This window comes from Eleginops maclovinus, chromosome 8 (assembly GCF_036324505.1).
Source record: "Eleginops maclovinus isolate JMC-PN-2008 ecotype Puerto Natales chromosome 8, JC_Emac_rtc_rv5, whole genome shotgun sequence".
Classification (NCBI taxonomy): Eukaryota; Metazoa; Chordata; class Actinopteri; order Perciformes; family Eleginopidae; genus Eleginops; species Eleginops maclovinus.
In genome coordinates, this window is record NC_086356.1 from 5,704,764 (window position 1) to 5,731,618 (window position 26,855).

Sequence of the window (26,855 nt, forward strand, 5' to 3'; positions counted from 1 at the left end):
GGGGTAGAAAGAAAACAGTCATCTTATGAATATTTCAGCATGTGATCTCCGTGGGAGCCGTGGACGGGAGGGAAGCTCGGCGCGACAGCTTTTTCGAGTGCAGCGCTTTCACTAAAAAACACATAAACAGATTTGACTAATTCATTCCAAAGCGCAGCCCGAGCAAAAACAAAGATAAGCAACACAAAAAAGTGGGTTTTAGTGAATACGGCAGTCCAGCCACCCTTCCTCATAAAAATACAAGTCCCAGGGATCTCGTTAAACATGGCAAGCCTCATGAATGTTGAATGGCTATCTTAGCCGTGTTTACACTGACCTGGTTTCTTTGCCCCTTGTCTGCGGAGATGACAGGGGAGAGGAGCTTACACTTTCCTGCAACAATCCTCCGGCATCACATTACTGTACTTACTGTTCGAGTCGCAGAACAGCATTTAGGATGTTATCGAGCCACAATGGGGGAGCCCGCTGTGACCTAAGAGCGAATAACATTAACCTCAATGTTTAAGTACAAAAGCGCACCTGGGAATATCTCGCAGCTCGACTACTGAAGCTTTTTCTACTGTGCAGATCTGATAAGATTGGACAGAAAAAGGGAAACTAGAGACAGAAAGCAAAAGAAGACATTTCTAAGGTGCTGGATTTCAGCCACTTTAGCAGAACGGCTGCCACACAAAAAAAGAGCTGCTATCTTTACTCCCCAACAAATCAAAGGCGTTTACAGCCACAGGTTTTCTCCGCCATGGTTGATCATCGCTAGCAACTTAGAGAAACGCCAGGCTTGCATACTGTCCTATGAAATTTTCATCACTTGAGCAGGGGAGACGAAAGATTTGCCTTTCAAATTTTCATTATTCAGCTTGAACCAGACTATACTGGCGTGACAACAGAGAGAAACTCATACAGATCAGTACGGAAATAAATTACTCAAGTGTCCCACTTTTTTAGATTTGAAAAAAAACAGATTCTCGTCTGGGGCGGAGGATGAATCATCAGCTAATTATCAGCATCACTAAAATAACATAACAGCATCGCTTCCTGCCTTAAGCTTAGGAAAAACGATAAGCAACTTATTTATATATAAATTCACTCATATACGCAGTAGAACGGCCATCCGGAAATAATACAAAAAGACAGAGAGAAATTAGTAAAATAGAGGTAAAGAAATCCCCCCTAGGTTTAGTGAAAGATAGCATATTCTCCTCTTCCCCCTCCTCCTTATGAGAAGTCCTCTCCCTGTCCGACTGAAGGCACATTACTAACGCCTTTTTAACTCCTGTTCTAGGTCACCATGAGATAAACACACTTTATTCAGGTTGGCAAGACCCCGGCCATTAGACAGTGGCGGTGGCCTATTCATGGTGTACACTCATGGCCCGGGCCCTGTGATTAATTATAGCACGGGGCAGTGGCTCTCAATGGAGACCTCACAGAAGGGGGGAGGCAAGGGGGACAGGACACAGAGAGAAGGGGAGTCCTTGTGGTCGGGACAGCCTGAATGAGGATTCTCTGCCAACATCCTGGACTCACAGTTTCGTTAGAAGTTCAAAGTAATGTGTTTTTGCGTACTCTTAGTTGTATCTGGCCATTTTTCACAGGCTCCAGTATTATATATAAGACTTGTTTTATTTATTGTATCTCCATTTAGAACACCAATTCCTGATGCACTGCTGTCCTTTTCACTGCTGCGGTTGGACTTCTGCACTTGTAACCACATGCCAGCAAAGAACATCAGCAGGAGGCCATATTCACCCGAAAGCTTCTAGGACATCAACAACAACTACAACCCTCCCTTGCTTCCAAGCATGGCCAGCAATGCAAGTGAACAGTGGTTGGTTTTGTGGTGCTCAAAAAGGACATGTGAAAAACTCCAACCTTCAATCTTTTTCAGCTCTATTGTTTTGGGATGGCAGCCAAAGTTTCAGAGGCAAATATCTCAAAACATTGGCAAACCTAAAGTATATGCACTGATAGATGCTGGGCATTTGGGTGGACGTAAGAAAATACTCTGACCCTTACATAAATATACAAAAACAAAAGTCTTGGCAGTAATAGAGGGTATGAAGCATGGCACATAACTTGAGGTTACAACTTCGATAGGAAGAAGCTGCATCGAGAGTTTATTAAATTTGGGCAGGGTTAATATTTCAGATATAGATAATACAATAAGAGAGTGATGCACGTTAGCATGTCCCTTAATAAAACAATACGAAGTAAATGAGATCGGTAGCAAACCCATGTTTTCGAAAACATGAAATAAACGTTAGGTTTTAAACAAAGTACATGTAGGTCGCACAGCTCTGCGTCAATGCTGAGCTAACAGCAGACGAGGAGTGATGACGTTTATAGCAGCGTTACTGAGTAACTTGTTTCCTGACATTTTTAAGACACAGAGTTCTGACATACACAAGTGGGACATTTCCTGTCATATTTCAGCCGTAAAACAAACAGTTAACACTTCTTAAGCTTGTGTTTACCACATACTGTACCTGATATTGGGCATCTAACCAAAAAACACATTAAAAAACCATTGACTTCTAGACCGGGAGACCAGAAGTGGTAAAATGCTAACTTATTTCTGGGTTTATGACTCATTCCTGCATTACTCTATAATAGCAAGAGTTTCTTATATCAATATATTATGTTTTATGAGAGAACATTGTGATATACAATTGCACAGTTAAACTCATCCAATCCAAAAGTACTGTTCAACCTTAACACATTAAGTTATGTTCCTACTGTTTTAGCAACTTGAACAGAGTCAGGAATTTTGTCGATTTTAAATATGATGCGAGTCTGATATGAATCCTCTTTGAATATAAAATTTGGAGCCGTGTACATCTGTATTTTAGTGCTGTTTTAATCTCTTCTGCAGTACTTTAGAAACCCTCCTCTTCATTGTGTCATGCAGGCAGCGGGCATCGAGGGACCCATCAGGCTGAGCCCAAACACACTCAGTGCATTAGTGTGTCTGAGCTGCCAGCCGCTCCCCTGTGACTCCCCCACTCCTTCTCCCTCTCCCTTATGTCAACGCTCATCTCTTACATTTCCAACTTGCTTCCCTCAAAAATAGCTCCAATTTACTCACATAACAGCCCTCACATTTCTACCTTTACTTCGTAGGACATTTCCGTCCCCTGAAGCATATTAATCCCCCCCGCCCCCACCCTTCTTCTTCTCTCACCCTACTTCCTCGCTGCCTTTGGTAGGCTGCTGCTGTTTCTCGTGTTCCTGCAGAATTCCTGAGGAAGCCGAGGCTTTGTGCAGTGCTTTCAGGAACTAGTCTGCCTGTTGCATTATTCATCACTCTTAGTCTCCTCTGTGTCAAAGACAGCCTTCAGTGCCCAGCTGATACTGAGGGGATGTATGAGGCAACTCACAGCTGAGCAAAGGCGCTGATGCAAGGTGAACAAGTAAAGCAGCACTCTAGACGACAAGCAGTCACTCAAAAAGGGACTGAAAGAGGGAGGACACACAGTAATCACACCCATCTTAACCAGCAGATACACTTCCTGACTGACCTACAATAGGAATAACAACAAGCTGTAATGTCTTCATTGCTTTCCAAATGGGATGTCCCAATTTCAATCTGCATAACAATTGTTATCGGACAATAAGTATGTCAACAATTGCAATTCATTTAAAAACGATATAAAGTAGCAACATGCAGCTGGAATAAAATAGAACTTATTGTAGAAAATGGTCGGAAAGCTCAGGGAAGATTGGAAACTATGAGCTGAAAAAAACAATTCACTACCTCTTCTGTAAATATCACAGGCAAAAGTGTTGGATACAGTTACAGTTTTACATGTATGATTATATAATAAAGCTAAATATGGATTAACTTGTTGAATATTAACTGTAAAAACACTACTTATAGGTGTATAGTACACTAAATATGGACACATTTTAAGACTACTTGCAGGTACAGCCACATTTCACTGTCGTCCATCTTTCCCACCAAAGCTATTAATACTCAGATTAAGTCAAACTGGGTGAGAATGGAAAATAATAACCAGTTTAGCCTAAAAAATGTATGAGTTTTTAATGCCCACCAGCCCCTATATCTAAATAAATAAATAGTGTTTATGAGTGTGCTGACTTGTAGCACAATGATACAGGATGTGAGTGTTTGCATAAGAACAACATAACTTACCGAGTTGGATGGCACTCCAAGGTTGGTCTCGATGTAGGTCTCGGTTTTAGGTTCCACCGCCTGCTCGGCCTCCAGAATCTTCTCTACGGGCATGTCCTCGTTGGCGCAGCTGGTGGACTCCACCTCGTTCTCATTTCTCTCCTTGGCTCGCTGGCGCTCCTCCTGAACGGCTGCATGTAACAAAACTGGTTCCGGTCACTACTGCTGTTTTTTGTTTTGTTCTTATTACAATGTCAGCATGCATGTGTGGGTAAGAGGAGAGACTCAGGGTTGAATGCTTACAGAGTTTTGATAACTTAGCAAGATTTCAGTTTTAAAGACTTTAAAAGGCTTTTCTATGAAAATGACTCCATACTGTACAAGTCAAGTAGTTATATTTTAAAGCTGCATTAGTCAATAGTTTTTATATCACTATTCCTGGGTAATTTTAGCTACTTTGAGCTTAATGTTTTGGTTTACAGCACATTTACATTTTGGTTCCCCACATTAATCATTAGTATCATTTTCAGCTGCTAAAGAGCCCCGTCTTTTTCTAGAGCTGGTGGAGACCAACACAAGAGCTAAAAGAAGATACATACAGTAGTTGACTACATCAGGGTGTCAGGACAGTGTGTGTTTCACATTGTCTTTAGTCACTTCGGCCCCCTGAGGCCAATTATTATCAATAAGTGTCTTTAATCAGAATATGGGCTGCCACTGCAATGTTTTGAAAAAAACAAGTCAGTTTTTCAATTGTAGATGGAACTGCTTTCAACACTGAATCTTTCCTCCGATTAAACACTTGAACTCTAAACAAACAAATTGTCCATACCCTAGTGGGCCCTTGTTTGTATTTACACACACAAACTTGTACATACAATATGTGTGTGTATGCCTGAGTGAGTATTCGCTTGCCTGTGTCGAGTCTGCATGTGCGAGTGCCTGCTTTGTGTCTCGGTAAGCCAGATAAAAGTGCATGACCCTGTATGTGTTATGCCAGTAAACTTATCCAAGAGAGTTCAATCATCAATAACTGCTTCGACAGAGCGGAGGGAATTTATTTTTAACATTAGACCAGCATTATGCGTAACACAGTAGCATGGAAATGTTCAAGGGCTTCTTGTAGCCTCCTTATCAAAGAGATGTGTGTTTTTTTTTATCCAGAGCTCAATGACAAACAGCCGGATTCTTTTGTACACAAATCATTTATAGACACATAAATAATGTATGGTCTGTCACTGCTTCTTTGAGACATGTGCAGCCGCCAGAGCGGTGAAAAAAAGAGCTTGAAAACAAGTCAATGAAGACTTTGTCTCGTAGTTCTTTTTTTTGGTTTCATGTGTGTAAAACCGGGTTAGAGCAAAACTTGGTTCTGTCATCTGATTGGCTTGGCGAGGACACACAGGAAGTGGTTTGTGTGCTGAGCAGACACCAGCTCACTGTGGCCGAGTCAAGAGAAACCGCACGTCCACCCTCAAGTGAGGATGGAAAAGACGCCTGTGTGTGTGTGCTTTGTGTTTTTAAAAGGCTATAATTTACTTAATTCAAGACACCGCAAAAGAAGTGCTGTGGCTTTTTTATAAGTTTATCCTGCACACATGGATTAATGTAAAAAAGGTTTGATGATTAAGGGCTTTTGGAGACTCAACGTTAGCATGCAGGCATACATACACACCTGGTCTTGACTCACACACACACAAAACACATATCACACACACTGGGTCTGCAGGATGATCTGTCTCCTTCCCCCTACTCTGCTTTCTATTCCAAGTCCTGAATCATAGAGGCTGTGGTCTTGTTGGAAGGGTTGTTCGGGAGGGGGGGCAGGGGTTGTTAGAGGAGGAGAGGGAAAGGGGCCCCGTTTTAGAGGAACTGCAGTCTGGCGGTGGAGGTCAGCCCAAGGGTAGAATACTTGTGTTGGAGTCAGAGAGAGGTGAGGAGGGCTGGAATCATGTTAGCTTTATTCCCCCCCACCCACCCACTTACACTGCCAGCCCCACCTCCACTATCCTCCTCTCCTCTCCTGACTGGGAGAGCATAAATTCATTTAATCCTGTTTTTCTGTGGATTCGCTTAGCCTTTTGGGCTACTGCTGCCTTGTTCTCTAACCACAGCCCTCGGGGTGCATGGGGAGGCTTAGACGGCGCTGAGAGTGAGGCGAAAAAAAGAGGCAGTAAATGATAATATCCTTGAAACGAGTAAGAAGCCTAACAATGATATAAATAAAAGCAAGAAGAAGGGGGAGGGCAGGCCAAGCAAAGGTCCAGACCAATTGGCTTTGGATGGAATGTAACCTTCCAAAAAGCATTTATCCCAAAACAACATGCACCTTCTTGCTCACTCACCTTTAAATGGGAAAGCTACACTGGCTCAGTATAATCTATACACTCTATATCTGCATTCTGTGGCGATCATAATGGGGAGAGGCAGTGATTGATTTGTTCAATGTGCGAAAGAGTGCTGCTGAGAGCGCTAATATTCTTAACACCCTCATGGAGTGTTAGAATTCGCACCTGACTAACAGGGCGTTTCTTTTCTGCCTCCTCCTCACACAAGCCGACTCTTCCTTTAATCTTTACTCGGGGATGCTTTACTGTACTTGCCGGCAATCAAAGAAGGTATTCAGCACATTGCTTACAATTCAGGGTTGCGCTCAGAGACTGGAGAGTGATGAGTGAAGCATCAGATAAATATAACCTTTTCAAACAACCCCATTTATCTAGTGAATATGAAGATAAAATCAATTGTGCATTAACAGTGAACGTCTGTGTGAAAGGGCTTCAGTGTTCCTTTATACAGTATATACTTTGTGTCCTGTTCCCATGACGATACATACATAGCTAAGGTTATTTATTTTCCAATGTCTCATTTAGTATTTCCACTTGGTCCTATTCCAATCCGTATTGAATTACGCTGCTGTTCTGATAAAAACAAAGCAAGTAGTTTTGTGAATGTGTAGTCATTCCCTTTCTTTAAAGGGTTCTTTAATCGGTAAGTGCATGCATCTCTTTTTACATAATCTCGATAAACAGATTTCTGCATACACTACGAACGCAAAATCGTTAGCGACAGGATGGACTTTAGTATTGTCGTTTTTGGTTTGTATTCCAAGTAGAATTATCACATCACATTTGAGTGAGCTTTGTTTGAAAGCAGGTAAACGATGCGTTTTAATGGCAGTCTTCGAACCCTTTGGCTAATGCTAATGTAGATAGTAATGAAAACATAGCTTTTTATATTTGTGCGTTTCATTTTCCTTTACATCCATACAACTAATTTACTTTTTTCTGTAAGATTTCAACCAGGATACACCACGACTTGAGCTGATAACAGTGTCAATGCAGTGACAATAGCGAAAGTCAATGCTAGCTTAAGCTTAACAAATTAATGCTAGCTTAAGATTAGTTGCGAAAGGTTTGAAGTAACACTATCTACAAATGCATATACTGTTCTCATTATTTCAGGGACATCTCTGACAGCCTGCTAACTAGTTCCTACTAAAAGCTGCTAATTAGCAACTATGCTAAGCTAGCAAAAGGTAACGAAAATGTGCAGAAATGTTTGGTATTCCCCCTCATTACCCTCCTTCCCGGACTGACTAATGTAAGACATTTAGACCTAAGAGCGTTTTATAAGCAAAAGAATGCCTAGGTTTTCAACTTGACTCTTTTTAATCAAACATATTCTATCCTGTTAATGCAGGGTTCAAAGTACTTAGGAAGGAAGAAAATAAGAAGCACCTGTAGCTGAGACGGACTTGAATGCAACATTCATGGTAATTAAACCTTCACCATGTAAATGTCACAGTGGATGAGTCTATAATCCCCAGTCTGAACTGAGAGAAGACGGGGTTTATTATGCGCTGGAGGAGAAGTGATTTAAGTTTACAGGAATGTTGGATTGTTGCATCTTGAATAAATCCTTTAATGGCGAAATGAAGCCCTTCCTGTCCACAGTGGGATTATATGTTATCTGGATTTTAAAACTATCAACAATGCACTGAGGTCTAAAACATGCAATGTTTGTAGTCAGGATGCGGTCCAAAGTATCATGAGTAAAACAAATGTTTCTGCTCTTTGTCAATGTTATGGCTGTAGTTGCAGGGTAGATGCTCCGATAAACACAAGCTTTACATTAAGCCTTGTTATGTTTACATAATTAATGCGGTTTGAATGTCTTTTTTACATGGATACTAAAGGAATAGATCCTACGATACACAGGCATTACAGAAAGCCTTGCTGTGTTTATGTTACAGACCCCTGTTATACTTTTAATGTCTGTAACCAAGTTTACATAGACGCTTGAGATATGATTTGAAAGATTGATTAATAGTCTGTCCTGACACAACTTACATGTTCTGTACATGAGGCCTCACCATCATCTGATTAAATAACTGTATCCGTTTGAAAAGGGCAGGAGCAGTATGTGCATTCCACCAGTAGCCTCTAATTTGAGGATTGTGGTGCACGCTTCCCCCAATGCCGTGCAATTACAAGACATTATCCAATTTGAAAATAAAATCTTTTGCGTTCGTGAAAATGAGCCTCTTTCCCAATAACTAGGTAGGCTGTCCAACATAACTTTAAAGTTTAAACGAATAATAAGGAGCATGCAAGGGCACGCAAGGTGACATTCAGAGGGAGTAAAAGTTTTTATTATTCCAGTCTACATCAGTGAACTCCCAGAGGACTGCCAGTTCTGTGAAACGCTCACTCTCTTTAACATCCAGCAATACGTCTGGGATTCCTGCGCCTGCAACAGCTGAATGTATTATTTCCCCCCATGGAAGTGCTAAAAGCAGAACATTTTTAAATACAGTAGAGCCCATGGCTGCCATGCACAGTGTGATGTGGCAGAGCAGAGTTACAGTTGCAAGTACTTCTGTAAAATTGGATAGAGGCAGGATGGGGGAAAAAGAAGTTCTTCTAGGCAGCAAGAAAAGGAAATCTTCCAACCTTGGTCGTGTCTCGTGGGCTACCCATATTGACTTGAATCACATTTTCTATCCTGGATTATTGACCAAAATCAAGCAGCATATTTGGCTCTGAACCACACAATCAGTCTACAGTGCGAGTGTGTGTTGTATGTGGATTAGTACAGGTGTGAGGGAATGGTTAAGTGGGACTTTATCCTCTACGGTATGTGCTGTACCTTCTCTCTTCATGCCCATGGCTAGACACTTCTGGTAGCGGCAGTACTGGCACCGGTTCCTCTGGCGCTTATCAATGACACAGTGTTTGTTGTCGCGACAGGTGTACGAAAGGTCTTTGCGCACAGTCCTTTTGAAAAAACCTTTGCAGCCTTCACAGCTGTACACGCCGTAATGTTTACCTGAGGACAGAAAGAGACACAGGTGGTTCGTCCAATGCATATAGAAAGGTTTTCAAGCCTAGTTCATGTGAGAACTACAAAACTTTACAGTCCGAGACAAACCAAACAGCGTACAAAAACCCCCTTCTCAGGTAAATGGATGTATGCGATAATACATTAGCATATGCTCCATTAGCATCAATTATCAGAATTTCTATTAAGGGGGTGTAGTTCAAGGGATGAATGGGCGTCTACCAATCAGAGGGTCAGTGGGTCAGTCCTAATCCCCTGCATGTCGAAGAGTCCTTGGTCAAAATACTTAATCCCAAATTGCTCCTGCAGATGTGTGGTCTACGCTATTGACGTGAATGTAAGTTCATTTTAGAAGCTAAGTGAATAATGTAAGAGAGTGTTTGCTTGGGGGTTATGCAGAGGAATAAAAAGAGCAGGCCTACGGGAGGTCATCTGCAAGGAGGGCCCTCATGGATTGGCATTACGTTGCTTTCCTCGTGTTGCGGTACAGGACAAATCGTCTCTTTCTCCTGTTCCTAACAGCTCTTTTTTGTTGCATATGATGGATCGAGTCCTTTGAATTCTCCAGGGTTCCTGAAACTGTTTCTTTGTTAGCCACTCCGACCACCAGAGAAGATAACTAAAACCTCCATGTACAGTTAAATGAAGCATGACTAGCTATTAAACATTGTTTTGATTTCCCCCTTGGGTGCATGGGGGCGATGACGCAGGATGACACTGAAACTGTCCAATGAATTAGACATCTAGCCTCAGCCTGGAGGATGCAAAACCTTTCCCATGAGCGACGGGTTGTTCCTGGCTTCCCTCCCACACCCCACTTCTCTATTTGAGCTCTGGTTTCATCAGACAATCTATTGCATGTCTCATGATGTCAGTTTCTTTCATGTGCCTTTATGCTGATGGCCTCATGAGCAGGAGTGGCTTCTTTCTCCCAGATTTATGAATAATTCCAATGACTGCTGTCCTTCCAGGAAAGATGTCCCACTGCAACAAGCTGCAGAGTTTCGTTCTGCCAGAGCGGTCCACAGGGCTGGTCCCTGACCAAAGTCCATCCTTAGATCTTCTTTGGAGGTTTCTCATTGTGGTCGGAGCAACAGCTTTTGGTAAAACGCAGGGTAGTCCCATCACAGATTCATGTGTAATCCCAGCTGTCCAGAAAGTATTTTTATACCTTTGCCAACAGTTCTTCCTTAAATTATACATTACATTCCCAGGAATTCCTGGCAAGGCTTTGACTCATGTGCTCTTTTAACTGGCATCGCCAATCTATATCCCTTGAGTCTTTCTAAAATTGTAACGTTAATATATTAATAATAATGGAATTAAAACTGTGACATATTAGGTCATTTTGTAGACCACAAATATTTCATTTATTACATGAAACTAAAAACCATAACACATTTAAAAAAAAACTTTTCCCCAAAACGTTTTTTCTTGTTATTGATTTAGTTTCCCAATACGATCTATTTTTTTCACATAAAGTATGAATAAAACAAGACAAAGAAACATTATCATATACATCAAATCAAATATTTCTATCTAAATAATAAATAAGAATACAACAATGAAAAAACAAATGAATCATTCAACTTCATTTAAATAAATAAATCAAATTAAGGGGGAACATTTAACATGTAAAGGCTAACATATCTAGAGTTAGATTAAAGCTGATTCCAAGAAAGCGATGTATAAAGGAGGCTCACATATGTCACTTTACTTAAAATATTAAATTCAAATGTTTTTTTGTAGTGCATGTTTCTTCCTGTGTCATGGACTCCCGTCACTCACCTGAGGAGCGGTCCCCGCAGATGGCGCAGATGTGTTTGGTGAGCGAGAGGACCGTGCCTGAGGGCTGGGCGGGAACCTTCATCACGCCGTTGAGGCCCAGCGGGGGCTTGATGTCCTCCGTGCTGCTGACCGAGTTCATCGGAGAGTTTAGCTGGAACATCAACACACACAAACACACACGCCGACAGGTCACAAAGCAGTACGCGACAAACTCAACACAGGTGACGTCATAACGCCCTTCATAATGTACGGGCCATGTTGGACAATGTCCCCCACCTAATATAAATTGCGTGCTCGTCAAAGACGAGCTATGAGACTGAGACCTATTCCACCAAGATGCCGAACAGGGTGCCACAGGAAGTAATCCCTGCCAGAGGCCATCAGACTTTTTAACTCCTCAGGCGTCAGGCACTCTGAGTCAGTAGTCTGGCAGAAGAACTTCCCCATCAGCAGCTAAAACCTTCCTTAACCCGTGCGATTCAGCATAGGTATCTTTATTTCAACGATTACAATACTGCATATTTTGTTGTATATGCATTTTTACATAGTGTTTTTTATGCTTTTTAAGAAATTATCTTGTTTAGAAACAACAGAACAAAAGAAAAATAATAATTCTTATATTATAAATACTTGTATTTTTTCTTTTATTCCACTTTATTACACATTTTCACTTTTTAGATTTTTATATAAATATCTTTATCTATTTTTTTTCTCTATTGCAAATTTAACTTTTAGTTTTTTCTTGACTTTTTGTGTTAATATAATTATTTCTGTTAAATGTTATGTTAAATGAACTGTAACCCAACCCTATTGCTTCTGGGAACAAACAAAAAAAATCATTATGAATATGATTCTGAGGAGGCAGCGTAGTTAACTGATGACACTATCGGTCGAATAAGCGCCGGGTCAGTTGTGGTGAAAGAAAATGGTTTGTTTACACATACTGAATCAGAATCAGAAGTATTTGATCTATCCCAAACTGGAATTGTTTGCGTTGTAAATCTAAGTGAAGTTGCGTCATGCACATTGTTATGAACGATTTCCAAAATGCAGAAAGTGAAAATGGTATTATGGCTTCTCATTCTTATTACAGATGGTCAGCCTTCCCAGCAGCAGCAGCTCAGCTTGCCCTCTTCCATTGCTCCCTCTGACTCTCTCCTCCCTCAGTTTCAGATCTAAATCTGGCGCAGCAGGATCCTGCACCACTCCACCCCAGGAACTCTTTTATTCATGCACAAGCCCCGCCAGGCTCCCAAATGTTCAGCTCTAACATAACGCCACTGCAAAATTTAGCAGCAGTGCATCGGAATAAAAGAGACAGCATTTGTTTAAGTAGCGGTGCAACTGAAGCCTCTACTTCAATCGCTGGCTGCCTTCCCTCTGTGAAAAAAAAAGCGCTTACATTAAATATAGTGACCTCTCTTTGCTAAAAAGCGTAGAGCAAAGGGAGGGTAATTATTATAACTAGCGCCATGCTGTTTTGCAGAGGAGATAAACGTTGTTGGGGCAGGAAATAAATTATCCTGGAACACTAAATGTACTGGATGGAAAAAGAGGAACTGAGCTAAAGACGAGCAGCAAAGTTTGGGGAAGTCAAAGCACCAGCTTGCTTGACTAGGCTAACCCTAAAATGAAAATACACTAGGGGGAGAAGGGGAAACAAAAAGGAATTTATTCAGACAAGTGTATTCTACAAAAAACACAGCAACAGCAGGAGTTGAAGGGCGGCCACTCATGTAGCCAAAACTTTTCATTTTTATTACCACGTCTGTCTGATAGCAAGCAAACAAGTCTCGGCTCTAAATTTAGCAGAGAATCCCCGTCTCGCTCTGCTGGGAAGACGGTTGAAACATTTTGTGTTTATGATGAAGTCTTAAAGAGTTTGTCATCTTCAGCTGTGTTTACGGGGATCTGACAGAGTACATTAGCTACAAAGTAGGAGAACACAGAGATGTAATTACATGACTTTCACAAACACACGGTATATAAACCAAACAGCCGTGGAGAACTTATGGATGTTGATGATGTGGCTCCAAATTTCTGCTTTTAGCATATTTATTTATCATCTCTGTGGCTGGATTTCATAACAGAGTATTCTACAGATCGTACATATGGTTGCCTCGCAAAGGAGGTTATGTTCTGTTTGTCTGTGAGCAGGATTACGGAAAAACGACTGGCCAGATTATCGTGAAACCTGGTAAAAAGGTGAAGAAATGGGGAATGAACTAATGGATTCACACGGTAGAAACTCGTGTTATTTTCCACAAATAGAACGGCCTTGGTACTGTAGATGTCTGAGCGCTCCGATTGAATTTCTAGCTTATCAAGCTATCCCGTAAATACCTTTATTATTTGATTATAAAGTTTCGGGAACACAGATTAAAGGCTGATATCCTAATCCAGTCAAACTCCCGACAACGCTAGATTCTACACTTTCCCACAACGCAATTCATCCGCATCTTTGGTTAAGTCATTCCTACCTCATATAGATGACAAAGCTCCTCCAAAGCCACGGAGAAGCATTCACTGTTTATGCTGTACATAAATATACACATTCCCCTAAACAGAAGTGGTTCCTGGTTTCTCATTCCATCTTACACTGTCAGCATATACATTGTTGCTTGAAGCTACAGTACACAGTGGTTACAGTGTTTGAATACTCAAAGCCATGGCGCTTTCTCATCGCATCAAAGAGGAATTTCTAGATGTCTTCTGCGTCTTTTATACATTTCCCACATAATTCAGCATAACATTATGTGCCGTCACAGGAACCTGACTTCAAAAACTGACCATAATTCTGAATATAAAGCTTATGTGGGTTTGGATGCATTTGAATGATAGATCCAATGGTGGGTGCAGTGGGTTCAAAAGGGTTAGGTAAGCCCTCTGATACACGAAAATGTTCAATTCAAACCAGACACCCTTGCAAGGCCTGCTCTTTACACCAGGTTTGAGCAAATACACACTGAACACACACACAAAAGGATTATGGAAAAAATATATTTGGGATTTTATTCAGTGGGACTTTTACGATATCATTAATTCCAAAAAGTGACCAAATATATTGGAGTGATACTAAATGTGTCATTTAAACTCCCACACATGAATGTAAATGAATAAAAGACACATTATTAATATGAATACATGTTGGCAAAATACTGCCTTGTGCTGCAAAAGCCTTTCTTTCTCACGAGGGATAGGAAGATTTAGGGAAGCTTCGCCAAGTAACAAAAGCACCCGAAAAAGAAAAGCTGCATCATTTGTTTGGAATGAGCTTTGGCGGCATGTGCACACATCTCTGCACGATGATCCATGCACACACACACAAACACCCCTCACACATTTGAGGTCTTACCTCAGTTAAACGTCTGAGTCTTTTTCCCCCCCGCGCAGCGCTAACAGAGCTGTCTCCTTTTGCTGCTCACGTCTCTATCAAACCCCTCTTGTCTGCCTGACAGAAAAGACTCTTCCGCTCACAATCTATTTTCAGTAAACCTGCAACTCAATCTCAGAGACATTGCTCCCCGCAGTTGGGTGGGCATGCTTTGGGGAGGGGGGGCTTTTCTTTCTCTTCTGCCCCATGGTAATAGAGTCAAGGCAGGGGGGATTAGAGTGGCTCAGGACTTGGACTGGAAATAGAATACATGCACCCTCCCCTACAACACATACATGTGATCCCTGACAGGGAGGCATGGCAGCTGTGTGTACAGCCTCATCGTCTTGGGAAACCCCGAGACAATCCACTCCCTGCATACTGTATTTTGAGGAGGAGTAGAAGGCTTGGTTATGAAACTTTTTCACACTGGAGGGAGGGAAACAAACGAGGGGCATTTATCATCAAGCACTGGAAATGTAGGACACAAGTTTCCCTGCAGTACAGTGTACGACACGCTCCAGCTGAATAACATATTATCATGTGCTGCGGGTGTTACGTAACATGTTGTGGAGGACATTCGATTGGTACATGCAGTACAGTGGGACTCTGTGTCTGCTCGTGGGTGTCAGATTCCGCACAGAATTGATACATGTGATTATGTGTCCTGTGCCACCCGCTGGCGTCTGCGTAAGGCAGCAACTTTCAGACATGTAAATAGGCACAGGGAGACAATCTCCCTCGGAGGGCATGTTAACCCCGAAGGGCTGATGGTGTAGATAAAAGTGATCAGACGTGGTGTGAGGGTGCATTGATAAATGGATTCATTCTCAATCTAATACTTAAAGTGAGATATTTATACAGCATACTGTATTTGTATCCTCTGGGCAGAAATGCATTGATGAAAGAAGACGTGATTTAGAAACCAGAGAACAATAAACCACTTGTCAGCGTCATAGATTGTTGTGTCCATTTTTTTCCCCACTATTCTTTTAATATACTTTTTTTTTTTAAAGTTGTCAATGGTGACGGCCACTGCTTGAATTGTTTGCTTTAAATTTAAAACCCAAAGATATTTAATAAAGAGAAACATAAAACATTAATTCCTGTCCATAAATGAATCGATTTATCTTTTTATCATTTGCAGTAAAACCATAGGTTACAACCACCACTAAAACAAGGTGTTATATTTAAAAACCCTAATGTACAGAGGCCAATCGACAAACTATCATAATTTATTGAAAACTAGCAGCTAGAAAGATTGAGATAAAGGGAAACCATCAGCACACATAATCTCACTAAAAGCATATCAATTGCTGCTGTGAGTTGACTGAGCTTATGTGTCTTAGTAAATCCTAATTCTTTTAAATAGAAAGAACAATCCTGGCAGCAGAGCAGGTCCATTAGTATTCTGTGACAACACACATGGTGGTGAAACAGAGAGAAAGGAGTCGTCCCCCGAGTGAAGAGAGGAGAAAAGTAGAGAGGAGCGCAGAGGCAGTGGAGGCCTCTGACTAAGACGGGCTTAGCTTGATTCAGAGAGTCAGAGCACAGACTTCCCTCATAAAGACACTTCAAAAGGAGACATCAAATCCTAGCACACCCCTCCTCAATGCACAACCCTCATGTGGAACTTCAGTTGCTGCTTTCCAGTTCAAGGGCACCTTTTTTTAACACGGAGAAAAACTTATATTCTTTCGAAGCGCCCTCCCAGAATTCCTTCAGAGGCTTTCTATTATGCGGAGGCACAACACGGCTAGGAATAGAATGCTCTACTTTACTGTTACAGCAATTAATAACTATAATTTGTGGCGAGAAAGAATTTCCAGAGCTTGAATGTGAAGCGCCAAGGAGGTGTGAGTGGACCGGATACAAATCTTGTGTTGACACCTCACCAGCTGCCCTCAGAGGCGAGGACAGGGATCTCATGATAACCCTGTGTCACCTTTCACCTCTGACACCTTGTGACAATCACTTCCTTCCAAAAGCAAAGTTATCTTGGAGAGTCCCGCAAAGTATGGCAGGAATGAGGGAAAACGTTCCCCTCATACAGGGCGTGAGAGGCGGTGAGTCTTATCCAGACACGAATGAGCAGAGTTTAGGGATCGGGTTTCCACACAGGGGGAGTGTTAATGGGGAAGCTTTTTGGCAGCCCTTTGGGTTTATTCAGAGTAAGACACCCTTTTGGGGTCCATTACAGCACTGTAGGGAGTTTGAGAGACACCTGTTTGAACACACATAGCTCACAAACAAGCACAACACATAATAGTTCAGTTATGTGTAGATGAAGTTAGGGGTCGTCTGCAAATACATGTGACAACACTTGGAAGTCACACTCAGGTATAGGAAACGGAAATGTATGGATTTGAGGCCCTACAACATGTGAGTTAAAGGGGCCCTGTGCCTGAGGTGTTTACTTGTAAACAAACAGAGGCTATGTTATATGTGCGCCATAGTACACGTAGCGTGAGATCAGTAAAGATAAAAGCTCAATAGTGCTATTTAGGTCAAAATAACCAAAAGGAGAGCCTCAAAAAATCTATATATGTCTCAAATATATCAATTGCTTTCCAAAATAACAATTTATTAAACCTTATAATCTATTATAAAGATTCATTATATTTGACCACTGCTTTGCCGATGGACTGCTGCCTCTTCAGCCCCAATTTTATGATTAGATGCCATTTTAACTGTACCTTTTCTTAAATACACATTAATTATTGTTTTAAGTAAGAATTGTGTGTGGTGATGTGGAAAATGATCTTATGTGGACTATATATCGATTTATGATAACAACTAGTCGGTTGTTTTGAAAAAAAATTGCATCATACATTCTCAGGTATCTTTTCAAAATAAGAGTTGTTTTGGCGACAGAATAAAGTAAACTTAATAGGTCAGGCATTACAAAAACTTTGATTGATGGTCAATAATTCTTACAGGCCGACAATAAGCTGCAGTGTCATTCAAAAGGACTTTAAAGTGGTGAGCTTTCATTTAACTGGGAGCTCAATGACTGACGTACAGTGGGGAAAAGCTTTTAAATGTTATTTATGATGGCTTTTTACATAAAAACACTCAACCTTAAAAGTCTATTTGTTTTTAAAACAAATACTTTAATTAATACACTGTTTTAGTCTTGCTATTTGTTTCGTTTGGACTCATTTATAAGAGGCTGAAATGAAACAAAAGACATGTGGACCACAATATGTGGCTACCAAAAAAAGCATGCATTTTTATTGTCTTATTAATGATCTGTAACTGAATACACATATACTTATAAACCATTAATAACGTCTTCAGTGACAACATAAAAAATCCTTTTGGAGGTCTTATTGTAGAGTAGCTCCGAGATGACTGCCAGTCAGCCCTAATAAAACGCTTTCCTCCCCCGGTGGATAGAATTCGGAGGAAGCAGACATTATTCTAGACAGCTCGGAGGTTTCCAACACTCACCCCATGCTGTGCCGCAACAGATAACATGAATCATCCAAAGCACTGCTGGCGCTTGTGCGTGAGTGCGTGTGTGTTTTGTAAGAAACTTTTGTTACAGTGAAAAGAGGATATTAAGAGTATCATTGCTATGAAAGGCAGTGAGCCTTGTAGCAGAGGAGTGGGAATACGAGGAGTGAGTTTCAGCTGTTGTCTCACCTCGGCTTGGCTGCGTGTGTGTGTGTGTGTGTGTGTGTGTGTTTGTTTAAGTGTTTTTGGCATCAATGGGAGTGCGTGTGCACATATGGGTTGGGTCTCTGGTATGCATAGTGTATTTTTATTTGTGTGTGTGTGCCTGCATATTATGTCCTGGATTTCATGGGTGCATGCATGCATGTTTTCTACTGTGTCCCTTTGGCTTTGTGTGTGGGTGGATGAGCATAAAGGTTGTTTTTTTTTATTATTATAGGAAAGCTCCTACCACTGACACAGCAGCTCTTAAAACCGTGGAGTCTCTCTCCTTTCACTCCAGACTTCTCCAATGTCTACTTTTTATCCTCCTCACTATATACATTTTTCATGGAGTGTTTGAATTGTGACAATCCCTTTCCTTTGCTTCTTTCGGATATAAATCACAATATTTACTTTCAACCTAACCTGTTTGGATTGCTTTTAACAAAAGTTAGCTTGGAAAAATGCCATTCAATCTTGATGATTTGATCAGTTTCCATAGCACACATTTATTGGTTTACTATTTCAAAAATCCATGTAGTAACCAAATGCTTAGACACATCAACACATACATCTATTTTCTTCATAACTACAAGTCATCACAAGTGATCAATCAATGGGTTACCTTTCAGTCCGTCTAACTTCATGTTTCAATTTACTTTTCAGACATTTACATATTGTGATTGACTGATTTTGTGCAAACAAAGTCTACAAACCAGCCTTAATCTGCTTTCCAAAATGTAGTTTCACTTCATTTTCTGGAATGTTCATCCATCTGGTTTCGTGTGTAGTAAGAATGGATATGGAAAAGTACAGATTTGATCCTACTGTGTCATCACTGCCATGTGGGAAAACCTGGTTCATAAGTTCAAAACTGTTTATAAATGATATAACAAACCTTTATGTGGATGTGGTCATGCTCATGTATGTCATCTGCCTGTCAAACAGTGATTCATTCAAGTGTTTCCATTGTCCATTACAAGTCCTCCCGCAATCAACTGACCATCCGTTCCCTTTGTCAAATAAGCGATTAATATTTCCATTTTCCAACTGTAAATCAACCTGTTAGTATTCCACTACTGTTTCCATTGCCCTCTGCTATATCCTCCAGCAAGTCCTTGAAAATGGTCAAACATATCATTAAGTGATGGATCAAGAAGTATTTTTAGTGTCAAAATGAGCCATCCAGTGATTACAGTTCAAGTGTGTCCATTACCATCAAGTCATTCATCATACTAGCGGCGTCTTGTAGGCTACATGGAAATTAACTGAGTGCCATCTCTTTTGCCAAATCGCACACAATCCCGCAGTAAGTAAAATCTAGATTGATTACATCCATTCAAGTCATTTGGATATCCGTTGTCCACTTTCCAGCTGATAAAGACTGACAAATCCACTAACATGTCAGTCAGCATTTAATAGACCAAGATTTGTACCTCATTAGCATGTAACACCCACACTGGTCACTGCTATTTTTCCTGACCACTAACAAACTAATCTGTTGTATTGATTAATGCTTTAGTATGAATCAGTGTTATCCCAATGAGTAAGAGATCTTAAAATACAAAAAGTGGGGGCAGATCCACACAAGTTCTGACAGACCTAATAGAGTGGTGTCAAAGTCAATGTTTTTTTTTACTTGTTTTTGGGTCGATGCCTGAAATGACTTGACACTTGTGAAAACATATTTATGAAACTACTTTGTCACGCTAAAGTTAGCTTAGCGGCGTCATGTGCCCGTGATATAGTTTGTTTATAGCCAAACATTTGCTTTTTACTTCTAGCGATTGCATTTTCGCCTCAAAAATTGACTTTGAAAAGTGGTTTTAATTTTATGAGAATAGGCTTCTGAACAAAACATGTAAGAATCATAAACGTGTGTTTGCCAAAGATCTTTCTTTCTGCTGAAATCCAAAATCCAAAGGGAAATCCCATTATTTTTTGTACAGGGACCCCTTTCGATGCTCACTTGCAGGACGTACTACAAAAATAAGTCATCACTGCACAATTCTGTGAATTTTTACCCATTATTTTATCTTGTTTCGGTACTTTGTACAAAAATAGTCTGGTGTTGCATTAATTATCTTTCAGGAATGTTGTTTTTTTAAATGTGGATCGACCAATGTTTGCCTCCTCCGGTCTTTACAAACCCTAAGCTATACATTCTTTTGACACCAACTTTCTTAGCTCAGCCACAGGATTCACAGGTGTGTTAAAGTTAGAATTAGTCATATCGTTATAGTTTACTGACGTGCCACGGCATACATGTCTGTCCGCAGTCAGTGTTGAGTTGCTGTAAGATCACACCAACAGATGCAATTAAAAACCCTATAGGGATTATCTGAAGCTTTTAAATAAACGTGTGCCCCTGAGGTATTCAAACCGCAAGGCATGAGGAGGCGTCTCTCTGCAACTAAAACCTAATGTTACTGTTTGGATCCCTTATACCTGCCGTCTCCTAAATGGCTCGTCTCCTGTGTGGCCCCCCATCAAGTCAGAACACATAGACAGACTCCAGTGCTATCAGAACAAGTAACGGTTAAAAAAAGCCATGGAAAGTACCTGTGCGTTCTTAGGCATTTCGATTTTCACTACATTACCACTCGGTTCCAGCAAGTTTTCTGTTGTTACAGGATATACGGTCCTGGTCTTGTTCACATTTATACTGTCAGCGTCATCTCCCAAAGCAAAACATCCTGCACATGCTTCAGAAGAAAAGCGTTCAAGGGAAAGAAAGGAGAATTTGATCCCCGGACTCCTGGAACAGCTTTAATACGAAACAGATGCAGGACATTTGCATTAATAGCAACAACAGTATGGGAAATGGGAAACGATTTAATAAAGTTTATTCCTACTAACAGGAAAATGTTCTAAGGAAACCTGATGTTTTCTCTTCAGTAAACTAAGGGACACAACTAAATGTATTCAACACATTAGTTACACATCACTGAACTACCATTGCTCGGGGAAAAAATGGTCTCTAAAACGGCTTGTAATTGCTACCTGGAGACAGCTTTGGCAAAAAAAAATCTGCCCCCCCCCCATCCATTTTAGGGTTGATTGACGTTAGAGAGCCTTAACTGTTCTCCTGGGACGCTACACACAGCCTCTTTGTGCGGCCATTAGAGCCATGCAGCCATGATGTCATGCAGAGTGACTACAGCGAGGTCCATCAAAGACCAGAGCAGCGGAATGGACCTTTATTACTCCCACACAGGAAGGGGCTGAGGTCCACGACGCTCCGCCCCCCCTTACTTGTCCTCTCTTTCTCTTGAGTGTGTTGTGCTTCAGTCTCCTAGCGACCCTCGCCTGAATACGGCATACCCAAAAACGGGTGCCTGACATCACCAACGCCGCTCATTTATAACTTATTAAGACCGTGTTCAATTTCTTGTAAAACATTTACACCTTTTTTGCATTAGTGTTAGACTGCGGAGAACACTCAAGCTTATATGTATTTCTACAACCTTTTGAGAGACACTGGAGGCCTTCTGTTGGTTTAGGATTTGTGGTAATGTTTCTATGGGATAGCTTGGAAAGCCAGAGGGGTACAGATTGAGGGAGTCTGCAGTGGTTTCACGATACAGAACCACTTTTCTTTTCAAAACAACCCCCAAACAACTCTAACCATTGTCATCGGGAGGGTAGAATGTGTCTCAACCCTGTGTGTAATCCCTTCCAGCTGCTTGGGAGAATTGTGCTGCCTGTAATCGAATGATAGTCTGTGTCTTCAAGGAGTTCAAGCCCACAGATTGGACCACTGATGGGACTGATCCTATCGGTGGCCTGGCTCCGCACCCGTGATAACTTCCCGGGGCAAAAAACGACAAACCTAATAACAGCAAAACCACCTAAAGAAAGACATGCAGACAAAGCTGTTGTGTCAAAACATGTGTGTGACCCTCCTCAGAACAATGCAGATCTGATTCTCAACGATATACATAGCAGATATCCAGGATGCACAGACTTCGACGAGACATACTTGGAAGTATGTAACCACAGCATGTCGGTGTTTCTGGATGTTGGGGGAAGAGCTCGAGGGGAAGTACTGTTGTTTGAGATGTAAGAATTGGCGGATGATAAAGGAACGTCTCTCTCTTTACATGTGGTTTGGCTGACTGAGGATGTAAGATTCCAGTAAGAATAGGAGCGTTGTTCATTCCATCTTCGGCTTCCATCATGTTGTCATTTACGACTTTGATGTAGGGGATAGTTAAAGCTCATTTTTTATACCGATTGTCATTGGAAATGCCACAGGTTTTAACCAGAACCAGAGTGGTTGAATAGCATTTCCACCTGGATTATATTAGTCTATAATCTGAGAACTATTCTAAAAAGATACACACTGATGATTGTAGTTGATGGTAAACTCAGTCAACCAAGACAACTTCTTCCAATTGGAGAAAATAAATTAAACTTACATTAATAAGACAGGATGAGAAAGACAGCAAGAACAAAGTAAACAGGAAAAAGAGCAAATGTGTGATGACTTCTTCTATGATTTTCTATCTTCTTCGACCTATGTGTATGACCTAAAATAGGAAGAATTCAACATATGTCATAAGCAAACTGTGTGGTCACTTGAAAGAGAGTTTACAGTCAGTAAGTGTGTCCATGCTTATGCGTTTAGGTGTGTGTTTCTGTGTGTGTTCTGAGCATAGGCGGGGATCTTGTAAGAGCCTCTGGGCGGTTAAGTAGGGAGGAGGCTATGCTGTGATCCCGTTTCCAGTCAACTGCACATGAAAACAGCAAATCAGCCGAGTGTTAAGAGCAAGTGGAATTGGCCGTCTGACTTAAATCACATCTCATCACAAGTGCTGCGCCTCACGACCACAGGGCCCCGACACCGGCTTTGACCTCTGAGCCGCACCACTCACATCAAACTGCCACACCCCGCCTTTGCCGAGCAACAGTGAGCAGCTGCCATGGTCTCGGATATGTAAACGTTCACGGTTAACGGCTCAAATCCTCGAACATGAGTACCTGTCAGATTTGTAGCTGGGTTTTATTTGAAATGTTTCAACACTAGCACTCATACGGCACTGGAGCTTTGGTGGAATAACTCTAACTGTGCTTTTATTCTTATCTTTGGGTAATTAAAAAAGGGTTTTCAGTCATTTTCGACTTAAATCCTGCTATTTAGCATTTAGGAACAGAATACAAAAAGACAAAAATATAATAACAATCGGTTTACGTCACACTATTGTGTAGTTGAATGCAGGTAAATGCATTTATTTATGTATTAGTTAACACCTATAACCTAAAATTGGAGACTGGTGTATAAATATATGATTAAAGGTAATTTAGGGAAACTAGTAATACAACTTAATTATATAAAACAATTTAACAGTTAATGATTAAAACAGTAAATGGGGGGACTTAAAGAGAAGTGTTTCAGATAAAATAAAGTAAACCAAACTACCAAATTGCATCACTTTTTAAAGATAATTTAATATAGGACGCTGTGGGTAAGGGGGTAAAATTGTCCTCTGGTCTCCAATCAGTCAGTGGTTCAATTCCTAGCACCTGCAGTCAACATGTTGAAGTGTCTTTCTGTAAAATACTAAACCCCTAAATTGCTCATGCAATATTTCCTGCTATTTAGTCACACAATACAGTCATTACTGAAAAACGACAGAGTGAATTTGACTACTTAACTGCACACTGGCATATTGAAATGGGTGGTAAGCCTTGAAAACAAGGGCGGTACATTCCCCACCCTAATCTTACCCCTCCCAACTATAACCCCTTGCTGAAAAAGGCTTGTTGAAAGTCATGTTTGTATTTCTCAAAAGATGATATTGTTTCAGTATTGATACCAAAAATCCCATCAGAAGCAGTATCGTTTTTCGATACCTCGCCCTTTAATTTCAGGATCTTATGCTGCCATTTTGAGTCAGATCATTATCTGTATTTGACGTCCTGGAGAGTAAAAAATGAAGACCAAAAATCGCAACAACAAAAAACATAAGTGATGGCAATGGACCTTTTTGGCTGCAATTCGCTCTGATACCAGCTGTTTCAGCAAGTTAAATACAACACAGCACTGTAAAGGACTGGAAACCAGACATGACCCATAACACAAGTCAAATACATGCTGTAATTACTGTACATACAGTATTAAAACTGGCCGAAGCAGCTGTTTCCTGCTCTTTATACAGCTGGTAGAAATGGCAGGATTGGCCAAGATGCAGTACGTTTGAATGCTAAAAGAAGAAAGCACCTACTGTGAGGCGTGTAATACCTTTCATGATGCCCATAATTTAAACATATTTAACATTTGTACTAGTAAAAGAATCAGTTAAGCTCCCGGTTTAGATTATTCAAATAAGACTGAGACAGACAACTGTAACGTTCACTACCTAAATATCCAACCTGCATACCAAGTGTGTCGCTCAAGGACAGAAACAGCAACGCAGATCAAAGTGTTGGAATTGAAAAGTGTTGAAGAACCAGAAAAAGAGAGGGCTGGCAAAGGGGGGTGGGAGGGGGGAAGGCTTTCTAGCAATGAAGGATTCCGGCCGCTTTCTGAAAGTGCCCCTAATCCAGCCTTGACTCCATTACATGTGGGACACTTCTGCGATAAGCCCAACAATAGCAAAGGGAGCCCATCCCAAACAGCATCACGTTTGCCGACACACTAGAAACACAATTATTCACAAACACAAAAAAAGGGCAGTCACTGCATTTAAGGGGGGGGGGGGGCAATTTCAATTTCAGATATGGCTCCAGACGGAAACTGGGCCACTGCAGGCTTTGATGTCTTAATTGTGTGTGTTTTTTTTAATACCAAAGGATTATTGATGGAGACAGGAAATGGAGATGGTGTGAATGAGACAAGAAAACAGGAGAAGGGAAGAAAAGAAGAAATAGGACAGCCAGAGAGAAGAGGAATGAAAGGATGGAGACAAGCGCAGAAAGAGGCTGGAGAGACTGACAAATAGACCAGAGATGTAGGAGAAAGAGTGACAGAGGAAAGTACTGTGCAATCCCAGTTGAATAGGCCTTGATTAACTGTGGCATGGGGTCAAAGCGGGGCCTCTGTCTGCTGAGGCCTGGCTTAGGAAAATTATACTGTATGTGTGTGTGTGTGTGTGTGTGTGTGTGTGTGTGTGTGTGTGTGTGTGTGTGTGTGTGTGTGTGTGTGTGTGTGTGTGTGTGTGTGTGTGAGTGAAACTGTAATTTGTACTACTTAGACATGTGAATACAGTTTGTAAGAGATCAAATTCAACAGTTTTTTAATGGTAAGTTTACGGGGTATGTGTATATCTGTGTGAAAACACAGCAAAACCTCACAAAACCTTCGTACGGTCCGCAGAATATATCGTAAAACATTATGCTCTACAGCTACATCTAGGAGACGGTTAGCTTAGCTTAGCTTAGCTCAGCAAAAAGAGTGGACGCAGGAGAAATCTGCCAGACGAATTAAATTCCAACACATCACACATCAACAACTTTCAAGTGTCCAACGAACTAAAGATTAAAAAACAAACATTATTGCTGGTGATAGTGTGTGTTAGCATGTTAGCCTACATTTAGCTTTACATGAAATGTACACTAACACACTTTTCTCTGTCTCAATACTCGAGTGCTATTACATTGTACTCGACTTGAATTGACTTTATTTTTCTGGTCTTTTTGTCAAATGTGAATTTAAATGTTGATGTCTTTGCGATATATTGTTCTCAATGACATAAAACCTTTATCTTACTAAGACACAGTGGTAGGTTTAGAGCTCCCATGTGAATGAAAGTAACTTTAAGGAAACAATCGATGCGTCTCAACTGGATACTTCCCTTGTTGTGAAGTGTATACATTTTGGTAGTGTTGTCTCAAATCGCACGGAGCTGCTGGTTTCTAATTGGAAGTGAATACAGCCGTTAGCTATCTAGCTAGCATAGTTATCATTTTCTGTAGCAAATCATTACAGACTGATAAAATGAATAGTTTATTTCCGACACCAGGACAGAAGCATGTCTATTAAATCGTAAAAAAAAAACATGTTCGTTTGTATAATGCCGTGTTCACTGGAGCACATGCAATCACAGCATTCCTGCCGCTTCCATTCTGGTGAAACGGTGATTGTTGAGTGTAAGAAATGTCGAGCTTTCCACAGTCTTTCAACCTAAATGAGTGCCCCATCCGAGTACTCATAGTGCACTGCATTTTGAAATGTTGACATTTCAACAGCAAATGTAAGTAAAGAAGTATGCAAATTGAGCAGCTATAATAAAATTTAAAAATGTACACGTTTGTGCATGCGCTTATCTGCGAGTCTGTGACAGGCCTTACCTGGGGGCTAACGCTGGGGCCATATCCCATACCAGGCGAGTTCATGGAGTGGGGGCCCATGGGCGAGCTGATGACGGAAAAGGGTGATGTCAAGCCGTTCATGGGCGAACTCAGCGTGCTGATGGGAGAGTGCAGGGAGCCCGAGTGCCCCATGGACGTCGGGCTTAATAGAGACGGGTGCATTCCTCTGTGGGATGTGGGGGAGCCCAGGGGCGACGAGGTCAGATGGCCTGAAGAGTCTGGATGGTAAAGATAAAAGAAAAGAAA

General features: G+C 41.1%; 1 protein-coding gene across 3 annotated transcripts in view; it reads right to left on the minus strand.

Moving 5' to 3' along the window:
- rxraa (retinoid X receptor, alpha a) overlaps positions 1 to 26,855 on the minus strand; it is a 102,042-nt gene that overhangs the window by 13,403 nt on the left and 61,784 nt on the right. For 2 of the 3 annotated variants that reach the window (XM_063889302.1, XM_063889301.1), the window contains exons 3-6: positions 26,589 to 26,827; positions 11,264 to 11,414; positions 9,284 to 9,463; positions 4,154 to 4,338 (exon numbers count right to left, since the gene is read on the minus strand). In XM_063889302.1, the coding sequence (XP_063745372.1) occupies positions 4,154 to 4,338; positions 9,284 to 9,463; positions 11,264 to 11,414; positions 26,589 to 26,827 (755 nt within the window). The remainder of the gene's footprint in view (positions 1 to 4,153; positions 4,339 to 9,283; positions 9,464 to 11,263; positions 11,415 to 26,588; positions 26,828 to 26,855) is intronic. The other variant, XM_063889303.1, reaches the window with a different exon arrangement.